This window comes from Ascaphus truei, chromosome 7 (genome assembly GCF_040206685.1).
Source record: "Ascaphus truei isolate aAscTru1 chromosome 7, aAscTru1.hap1, whole genome shotgun sequence".
In the NCBI taxonomy this organism is placed as follows: Eukaryota; Metazoa; Chordata; class Amphibia; order Anura; family Ascaphidae; genus Ascaphus; species Ascaphus truei.
This window is the reverse complement of record NC_134489.1, coordinates 113,448,660-113,459,952: the sequence shown is the minus strand read 5'-3', so window position 1 is coordinate 113,459,952 and position 11,293 is coordinate 113,448,660. Positions and strand designations below refer to the sequence as shown.

Below are 11,293 nucleotides of genomic sequence, written 5' to 3'. Positions count from 1 at the left end.
TGCGCACAATCCCTCACTAGTTTTGCGCACAATCCCTCACTAGTTTTGCGCACAATCCCACACTAGTTTTGCGCACAATCCCTCACTAGTTTTGCGCACAATCCCTCACTAGTTTTGCGCACAATCCCACACTAGTTTTGCGCACAATCACACACTAGTTTTGCACACAATACCTCACTAGTTTTGCACACAATCCCTCACTAGTTTTGGGCACAATCCCTCACTAGTTTTGCGCACAATCCCTCACTAATTTTGCCGTCAAATAAGTCACAGAGAAGAAGTCACGTGACATTGAGGGCTGTTTATTTACCCCTCTGATGCCAAAGTTTGCCCACTGCAGGGCTAAAGCAGCAGTGCAACTGTACCTGTCTCCAGGTATATAATGAGCAGTGTTCGACAAACCTATACATTTGCACGCCCCGGGCGAGTGGATTTAACATCGTGGCAAGCTCCTATTGGCCCAAGCAGCACACGTGTGGTACTAGGTGGCGAGTAGATTTTTTTGTTCGGCGAGTAGATTTTTTGGTGATTTGTCGACCACTGATAATGAGGCATATCTCACATCACCTTTGCGCCCTAATTATATTACCTGTGAAATGGGCGTGGCCTGTTGTAGCACTAATTAAAGGTTTATGGATAAAATGCAAGTTAATGATACAAGATACAAGTTGCCTTATTTTCTTATTTTTCTCTTTACATTATGTTGATCTCTTCTCAATTCCCCATCACCGTGAGTTTCTGCCAAATAATCAGCATTTTATACGTATATCATTACAACGAGTAATTTGTCTTAATGTTAGCAAAGCGTTTTTAGGAAATGTTGGGAAAATTGACTATTTTTTGAATCCAGCAAAAAAGAAAGTAACATGTCAATAAAATAAGCAGGAGAAATACTCAGAATTGAACACAATCTTGTTTTAATAAAAGGAACCCTCTGTTGTGTGTGTTTGTGTGTGTGTGTGTGTGTGTGTGTGTGTGTGTGTGTGTGTGTGTGTGTGTGTGTGTGTGTGTGTGTGTGTGTGTGTGTGTGTGTGTGTGTGTGTATATATATATATATATAGCACTCCAGGATTAGAGAACTATAAAGATATAATTATTTAACCCATCATGAGATGCAAACAATAAAATCTGAGGGACGTTTTAAGCCAAAAACCAGCCCTTTCTCAATGAGCTTGAGATAAGGTTGTTTTTTGGCTCAAAACGTCTCTCAGATTTTATTAATTGTATCTCAAGTGTTCAATATATTTTTCTTATCTTGGAGTGCTGTGCACATTTTACCATTCTTATACTGTTTTTATCAGGAGAGGCAAACACAGATCTTCCAGGGAACAGGAATCCCACAGCAGGGGCCTATTCCCAATCTATCTTCACCAGGGCGTGAACCACATTTTGCATACACATTTTGCATACACATTGTGTGTTTGTGTGTGTGTGTGTGTATATTTATTCATTATATACATTGTATAAGATATATACATTATACACTGTATACATTATATGCTATTTATATAATATATAGTTACATACTGTAGTTACATTGTAGATGAGGTTGAAAAAAAACATGCGTCCATCTAGTTCAACCTATGCTAAATTTATACAACAGATACTTTATCCTATATCTATACTTACTTATTGATCCAGAGGAAGGGAAACAAAACCCCAGTGTCATATCATCCAATGATATCTCATAAGGGGAAATAAATTCCTTCCTGACTCCAGGAATTGACAATCGGATTAATCCCTGGATCAGCGTCCTTCCCATGTTTACTTATTTGGTATATCCCTGTGTACCTTTCCTTTCTAAGAAGAGGTCCAACCTTTTTGTGAAGATATCTATTCCATGGGTAATGAAGTCCACATTTTAACTGCCCCTACTATTAAAAAAACTTTTCTTTCTTGCTGGTGAAATCTCCTTTCCTTCATCCTAAGGGATGTCTCTGTGTTGTATATACATTATATACAATATATACATTATATACAGTATATACATTATAGGGCTGTCTGATCTAGAATTTTCATGTCACTTTGTAGCCAATGTAAGTGTATAAAACCTGACGGATTCCTCCTCTCCAGCCATGAGAAGCTGAATATCCCCCTAATTAGCTATTAGTGTATGAGGGAGGATGCAGAATGTGCCCAATCCCAGGGGGTTATTACAGGTGCATCAGGATTTCCCATCCATGTGTTTGTACTTATAAAATATTATCTGAACCCAAATCTAACAACAAGAAACACTGACACATACAGAGGGGCACTGCTGGCAGAAAGACTGGGGGTTTGTCCTCCAGCAATGAAGAGGTTACCCAGGATATGAAAAGATTATTGCAGCCTTGTTTGTGAGTAACACAGTATCCAGCCCTGTTAATGAGTAACAATGTATCCAGCCTTGTTTATGAGTAACAATGTATCCAGCCTTGTTAATGAGTAACACAGTATCCAGCCCTGTTAATGAGTAACAATGTATCCAGCCTTTTTTATGAGTAACAATGTATCCAGCCTTGTTAATGAGTAACACAGTATCCAGCCCTGTTAATGAGTAACAATGTATCCAGCCTTTTTTATGAGTAACAATGTATCCAGCCTTGTTAATGAGTAACACAGTACCCAGCCTTGTTAATGAGTAACACAGTATCCAGCCCTGTTTGTGAGTAACACATTATCCAGCCTTGTTAATGAGTAACACTGTATCCAGTCCTGTTTATGAGTAACACAGTATCCAGTCCTGTTTATGAGTAACACAGTATCCAGCCCTGTTTATGAGTAACACAGTATCCAGCCTTGTTAATGAGTAACACTGTATCCAGCCCTGTTTATGAGTAACACAGTATCCAGTCCTGTTTATGAGTAACACAGTATCCAGTCCTGTTTATGAGTAACACAGTACCTAGCCCTGTTCGTGGCTGATGTAACATGCAACTAAGGAGTTTGTCAACACTCATTTGTAAATGCGTCAGTATAGCGCTGTGCTATCCCCAGGCTGGAGGCCCGGGACATATATGACACATATGGATCTATGATCTCTCGGGACTTACAGGCTTTGTACTGCTGGACAATACATTTATCCCAACAGAACCACACGTTCTAGGTATTGCCTGTATCTCTCAATCTGAGGATTCCTTAACCCCTTCATGTGAGGGTTGCTAGGATGAATAGTGGAGCCCGAGTGGCATCAGCTGGGAGGAAACATTGCGTTTTATTAACAAACGGTGTTTCTATTTTCTCATCATTTTGGGAGAGACACAAATAAAGACACAGAAGTTCTCCGACCCCCTGTAACCGGCAGGGACCCCCTGTAACCGGCAGGGTCCCCCTGTAACCGGCAGGGACCCCCTGTAACCGGCAGGGCCTCCCTGTAACCGGCAGGGTCTCCCTGTAACCGGCAGGGTCCCCCTGTAACCGGCAGGGTCTCCCTGTAACCGGCAGGGCCTCCCTGTAACCGTCAGGGTCTCCCTGTAACCGGCAGGGACCCCCTGTAACCGGCAGGGTCCCCCTGTAACCGGCAGGGCCTTCCTGTAACCGGCAGGGTCCCCCTGTAACCGGCAGGGCCTTCCTGTAACCGGCAGGGTCTCCCTGTAACCAGCAGGGACCCCCTGTAACCGGCAGGGTCCCCCTGTAACCGGCAGGGACCCCCTGTAACCGGCAGGGTCTCCCTGTAACCGGCAGGGTCCCCCTGTAACCGGCAGGGACCCCCTGTAACCGGCAGGGTCTCCCTGTAACCGGCAGGGACCCCCTGTAACCGGCAGGGACCCCCTGTAACCGGCAGGGTCTCCCTGTAACCGGGGAATAAAGCGGTTATTATTATTATTATTGTTATTATTATTATTATTATGCAGAATCCACACAAAGATTCTACTTAACCCCTTACATTCCAGTCGGATCCGCAATTCCTCCCAAAGTAATGTAGTAACATGGCAGAGCACTGCGGGCCCCCCTGTGTTCGTGGGCCACCCCTGTGTTCGCGCCCCCCCCCCCCCTGTGTTCGCGCCCCCCCGTGTTCGCGGGCCCCCCCTGTGTTCGCGGGCCCCTATTTTATTCGTTATTTTCTATTACAGACATTAACAGAAAATACTTTATCCTTTAACATCAGAAACTTCATCATTAGATCCCAGTTTTATCACCGGGAGATAAAATAATGTATTTATGGGATAAGGTCTGTCCTAAATGCAATGTATTTATGGGATAAGGTCTGTCCTAAATGCAATGTATTTATGGGATAAGGTCTGTCCTAAATGCAATGTATTTATGGGATAAGGTCTGTCCTAAATGCAATGTATTTATGGGATAAGGTCTGTCCTAAATGCAATGTATTTGTGGGATAAGGTCTGTCCTAAATGCAATGTATTTGTGGGATAAGGTCTGTCCTAAATGCAATGTATTTATGGGATAAGGTCTGTCCTAAATGCAATGTATGTAAGATTTCCGCCTCTCTCTGCCGGGGATTTATACAACAGCACTGCAGGGGTTAATGGCACATGTCTACTCTTCTGCATCACAAGCATATTACATGAAGGTTAATATAAATACAACAAGGAGAAAATAAATTGCACGTCTGCCAGTATATATATATATATATATATATATATATACGCATACACACACACACACACACACACACACAAACACAGATGTGTGTGTAATATATATATATATATATATATATATATATATATATATATATATATATATATATATATATATATATATATATATATATAAAACACACCCATATATATATTACACACACACACACACATATATTACACACGTGTGTGTGTGTGTGTGTGTGTGTGTGTGTGTGTGTGTGTGTGTGTGTGTGTGTGTGTGTGTGTGCGCGCGTGTGTGTGTGTGTGTGTGTGAGCCGTGTCAGGGAGGACCATGCAATGAAAAAACAGAAATCAGATTTTCACCCAACCCCATATTAGCAATTTACAATTCAAAATATTCCAACGTTTGCAAAATCAAATATAAGTACATATTATTACAAACATATTCTTAAATGTTGCGATAAAGGTGTTTTTATCATTATTTCCCATATTATATTGGCTTATATACACGGAAACTTTCCGCATGCGATGAAAGCAGCGACCCTGCCACATGCTTCTTACCACACAGTAATGTTACCAGAACATGTTACTACTATATGTTACTATATGTTACTACATGTTACTACATAGTAATATGTTACTATATGATGTGCACACTCTGCTTTAATAGGCGCTTCCTCATTTCATTTTATGTTTAGGTTTTAATACATTGAAATCCCAGTAAATAAACTGGATTTATTAATGATGTGTGTGACTGTCTCTAATAACTTAATTTACACAAAGATAATTTAGTATATTTATGAAAGTCTCTCAGACTGCACAACTGGTGCTAACTAGTGAAAATAAACAGCGTCAGATCTATTATCCCGTGTTTAGAGAGACGAGGATAACACGGGCCCTATACATTTAATACAATATATTGGATTTGTTCTATAGAGATGTGACCCGGAGCATAGTGTAAAGATAACGCTATATACTGCGCTATATACTGCGCGGAGAAGCCGCACCGACTCCTTTATTCTGAGGCTTTAGGAGTTAACTTCACTTCCAATCCTCTGTTCTGTAATTTACTGGAAACTATTCTCCAAATAACTGGCGCATCTTTACCAACAAGAAAAGGAGGACTCCCCAAATAATCCTAGAATACACATTCTCATTCTGCAATTATTATTACCGCCATTCCGATGCAAAAAAAGAAATAAAAAACAAGCATTAAAAATAATCAGAGTGATCTGGGAGCTGAGACATCAGGGGAATATATATATATATATATCCATATGCAACGCTGGAACATATGGTCATAATGTTTGTTCCCATAAACCCAACAAAAGCAGCAAACATTTATTCACGTTTATTTAATCTTTTCTTATAAAATAACTTACAGCCACTCTGTCTCCTGAACACAAATCTACACTTTATTTCAGACTACAGACTTCTGAACATAATAAAATCTTTGGCTTTGAGGGACAGTTCAGCTTCTCAGTCTGGAGGTTTTTAGGGGTGCTCAGAAAAAAACCGGCCGTGAGAAATCCACAAAAAAGGGTTTCAATAGTCAGACAAGATGGCCCAAAACATCAGAGATCAGACAGCAGACATGGGAGAGGGAGAGGTCCCAGCAGAGACAGAGTCCGCCAGGCTGGTCCTTACCTGATATTACATATATACAGGGTCACACAGGGGTATGTGTAAGTGGTCATACTGTGGGGTCAGTCCATGGAGAAGCGTTAAATATCACATCAGTCCTGTCTGCTGGGGAGAGAAGTCCAGGCTCACTCACTCTCCTCCATGTCCTGCCAGGTGGAGGCTCACTCACACTCCTCCATGTCCTGCCAGGTGGAGGCTCACTCAGACTCCTCCATGTCCTGCCTGGTGGAGGCTCACTCACACTCCTCCTTGTCCTGCCAGGTGGAGGCTCACTCACTCCTTGTCCTGCCTGGTGGAGGCTCACTCACTCTCCTCCTTGTCCTGCCAGGTGGAGGCTCACTCCTCCTTGTCCTGCCTGGTGGAGGCTCACTCACTCTCCTCCTTGTCCTGCACCGTGGTAGTTGAGTGGTTGTACAGTCCCTGGGCCATGAGGTGCAGGGCCAGCCCATTCTTCATGCCCGCAGCCTTCTTGATCTTGGCCCGCTTGTTCTGGAACCAGATCTTGATCTGGGACTCGTTGAGGCCCAGCTCCTGCGCCAGAGTCTGCCTGCGCTGCTCCGTGATGTAGCGGTTCGCCTGGAACTCCGCTTTCAGCCTCTGCAGCTGCTCTGCGGTGAAAGCTGTCCGCGGCCGCTTGTCCTCCTTCTCACTCTTCTTCTTCTTCAGCTTCCTGGTCCGGGGGCCTGCGGGGGGCACTGGGGGTTAGTATTGTTACTATTAATACCTGGGGATTATCACACGCTCATTGCACAACATTGATCCGAATTGTTCTCATGACACATTGCGTTATTATTAATACTACTTGTATTTCTGCGCCAGTTTCCCAGCCGGGAGATTGGGATAAATGACTAAATAACACAAACTATTTTCTCCCCGGGCGAATGATAAAAGTCTCCCGGAGATAAAATAAAACAGCGCCAGATTCACTGCCCCGCGCTGCTCTGCGCTGCCCGGCTCTGCGCCAGATTCACTGCCCGGCGCTGCTCTGCGCCGGATTCACTGCCCGGCGCTGCTCTGCGCCGGATTCTGTTCCTATGATAAACCCGGAGTCTTCTTTTTCTTTCTGTTTTTACCATTATGGCCCAAAATATAATTCTCTGCAATGTTCCCTCACTAAATTATCTCCAATGCGGCGAAAGCCCCCCCCCCCCCTGGCAGCGAAGAGACAGCGAAGAGGCAGCGCTGGGGTGCGAAACAGCGGCGCAGGAACCGAATCCGTGCAGCGCTGTGTATACTGCAGCGCTATGGGAAGCAGCGCTGGGGTGCAGCGCTGTGTATACTGCAGCGCTATGGGAAGCAGCGCTGGGGTGCAGCGCTGTGTATACTGCAGCGCTATGGGAAGCAGCGCTGGGGTGCAGCGCTGTGTATACTGCAGCGCTATGGGAAGCAGTACTCATTATTGTAGCAATTATAATTACCACGATTAACGTTATCACCTGACCACTTTTTCTCTAACACGTATTAGCACAAATGCCGAATGAATTACTTGTTTTGTTGTATTTTATTTTTACACGAACGGAATTGTCCCTAAATGTCACATCACAAGGTAGCGTTGTTTTTGGGGGGTTTTCTAGGATTATATTTGTCTCAATTTTGACTCACATTAAAAAATGTACATTTAAAAAAATAGCAGAAAGGAGCTCAGTATGCAAAATACATTGTGTAAAATACATTGTGTCAAAATATATTGTGTCAAAATACATTGTGTCAAAATATATTGTGTCAAAATACATTGTGTCAAAATACATTGTGTAAAACACATTGTGTAAAATACATTGTGTAAAACATCACAGGAATGAAATACTAAACATTACATTTCTACTGTCTCTATTTATGTTAAATAGCAGATTCTAAACTAAATTGTAAAAAGCCGTGAAAACAATGTCGGTTTTACTTTCTTACTTTTATTTTCAATTTGAATCGTTTTGGATCTTGAAAATCTAAATTGTCCTATTTTCCTGTATCGGAGAGTATAGGGAATTCTGGCAGATACTGTACCCCCCTGTGTCTCTGTATTGTGTCATTCTCTATATTACACCTGCGCGCATTGGAGATAAAGCCATTACTAATTCTGCACATTAGGTTTGATTTTGTGAGATTTATTTATTAATAAAAGAAAAGATGTTCCCGAAATGCGCAAATGTGCTTCTATCTCCGTATTTATTTGTGGATTTTCTTACAGTTAATGACTAGGACAATTGCAGAAATAGGAGCTATTAGTTTGTAATTAAGATATCTCCACGCGTCAGATTTGTGATTATTAATTCATTTATTTTATGTTATAGAATAAAAACGCAGTGATAATATTTTACATGAAGAAATGTATTTTATTTACACTTGTAATTCTAATAAGTAGATAGATAGATAGATAGATAGATAGATAGATAGATAGATAGATAGATAGATAGATAGGAGGCGTGTGTGTAATTCGCAATCTATGTAATATTTCGCATTTATTGTGCAAGAACGATGTGAAAGTTTGAGAACAGGAAATACAATCTATAAAATCGCGTTATTTATTAGCCATGTTTTTTTTAACTAATAATATTGAATATACTTATAGATTTATATTGATTAAAATGGTGCAAAATATAATCTAGCCGCCATCCTGCCCCTGGTTTAATCAGAAAAACCCTTGAATCCATTTAACATGGGAAACATATTTATCTGAACCAAAAATTATTGTGCACAAAACAGCAGACAACGATTTGTTTGATACTATACAGGCAGTCCTGTTTTACAACGAATGGCTTATCCAACGCTATGCAATGCATACCTATGTTCATTTTTACAACGGCAAAACGGCTTATCCAACGCTCTTACGATGCTTTGCAACGTTTTTTATGTGTATATAATATATATATATATATATATATATATATATATATTATATACTATTATATTATACTATATAATATATGATATTATTATATTATATATTATGTTATATTATATATATAATACAGTATATACACTATATAATTTATGTGTGTGCTGCGTATCTTATTGCCTGCGTAAAATATTTGGTGTATTTTGGTGTTAAAAATGCCTTCAGGAACGGAACCTTTCATTTAAACAGTGTTCCTATGGGAAAACTTGTTTCGCTTTAAGACGTATCGCTATCCAACGCCATTTTGAGTAACGCATTGTGTCGGATAACTGAGGACTGCCTGTACACAGTGAAATCCCTGTGTATAACGCAGCTCGGTGCTGGGATCCCATTACGGGCCCAACGCTCATTATTAACCACGAGGCCTCTCTGGGCCTCTGTCACTTCCAGGGAGATCCAAACACTCCCATCTAATAAACCTCATTAATATCCTCCTCCTCCTCCAAATTAGGCCCAGAGTATGTGCAGAGGAGTATGTGCAGAGCAGTATGTGCAGAGGAGTATGTGCAGAGGAGTATGTGCAGAGGAGTATGTGCAGAGGAGTATGTGCAGAGGAGTATGTGCAGAGGAGTATGTGCAGAGGAGTATGTGCAGAGGAGTATGTGCAGAGGAGTATGTGCAGAGGAGTATGTGCAGAGGAGTATGTGCAGAGGAGAATGTGCAGAGGAGTATGTGCAGAGTAGTATGTGCAGATTAGTATGTGCAGTGGAGTATGTGCAGTGGAGTATGTGCAGTGGAGTATGTGCAGTGGAGTATGTGCAGTGGAGTATGTGCAGAGTATGTGCAGAGTATGTGCAGAGTATGTGCAGAGGAGTATGTGCAGTGGAGTATGTGCAGAGTAGTATGTGCAGAGGAGAATGTGCAGAGGAGTATGTGCAGAGTATGTGCAGAGGAGTATGTGAGAGTAGTATGTGCAGAGGAGTATGTGCAGTGGAGTATGTGCAGAGTATGTGCAGAGGAGTATGTGAGAGTAGTATGTGCAGAGGAGTATGTGCAGTGGAGTGTGTGCAGAGTAGTATGTGCAGAGGAGTATGTGCAGTGGAGTATGTGCAGAGTAGTATGTGCAGAGGAGTATGTGCAGTGGAGTATGTGCAGAGGAGTATGTGCAGAGTAGTATGTGCAGAGGAGTATGTGCAGTGGAGTATGTGCAGAGGAGTATGTGCAGAGTAGTATGTGCAGAGGAGTATGTGCAGTGGAGTATGTGCAGTGGAGTATGTGCAGAGGAGTATGTGCAGAGTATGTGCAGAGTATGTGCAGAGTATGTGCAGCTGGCAGGGGCCGGATACTGGGGTGTTTGGTAAGAAAACATCAGATAGATTCCTTGAAATCGGTGTAATGGTTATCTGTGTTTGGGCCGGCACTGGTTAATATTATTGCCTCCCTAAGGCTTTGTGCCCCGGGAACAGCGACATTAATAGGGCGCAGGGCTCAGAGGAAACCCTACAGAGAATGGGATCTGAGGCTTGTGGGGTGATAACAAAATATCTCCCCCCCCCCCCCCGCCCCCCTCTGTGCTAAATGCGTGAAAGTGAGCAGGATGTGGGGGTGACAGGTTAATCTCACTATCAGGGCTGTCACTCAAAGGGGTTCTCCTACTCTCAAGTAGCTTTGAGTGTCAATAACTAGGATCTGGGGGATGTGGGATCTGGGGGATGTGGGATCTGGGGCATGTGGGATCTGGGGGATGTGGGATCTGGGGCATGTGGGATCTGGGGCATGTGGGATCTGGGGGATGTGGGATCTGGGGATGTGGGATCTGGGGGATGTGGGATCTGGGGGATGTGGGATCTGGGGGATCTGGGCTAATAGGACAAAACTGAGCACTTTCACTTCTCCAAACAAAATACAAGCCGAGGACCCTGTGCTGCCCCTGCACCCCCTATTACCCCTGTATATATCCTGCCTCCTGTTAACCCTGTATATACCCTGCCTCATGTTAACCCTGTATATACCTTGCCTCATGTTAACCCTGTATATACTCTGCCTCCTGTTAACCCTGTATATACCCTGCCTCATGTTAACCCTGTATATACCTTGCCTCATGTTAACCCTGTATATACCCTGCCTCATGTTAACCCTGTATATACCCTGCCTCCTGTTAACCCTGTATATACCCTGCCTCATGTTAACCCTGTATATACCCTGCCTCCTGTTAACCCTGTATATACCCTGCCTCATGTTAACCCTGTATATACCCTGTCTCCTGTTAACCCTG

At 42.6% G+C, this 11,293-nt stretch overlaps 1 protein-coding gene across 1 annotated transcript in view; it reads right to left on the bottom strand.

The window, feature by feature from the left end:
- Positions 1-5,945: 5,945 nt before the first annotated feature.
- The window catches only part of EN1 (engrailed homeobox 1), a 10,206-nt gene continuing 4,858 nt past the window's right edge, over positions 5,946-11,293 (bottom strand). Inside the window, exon 2 of the mRNA XM_075609947.1 lies at positions 5,946-6,871. Coding sequence (XP_075466062.1) covers positions 6,555-6,871 — 317 coding nt within the window. The 3' untranslated portion in view covers positions 5,946-6,554. The remainder of the gene's footprint in view (positions 6,872-11,293) is intronic.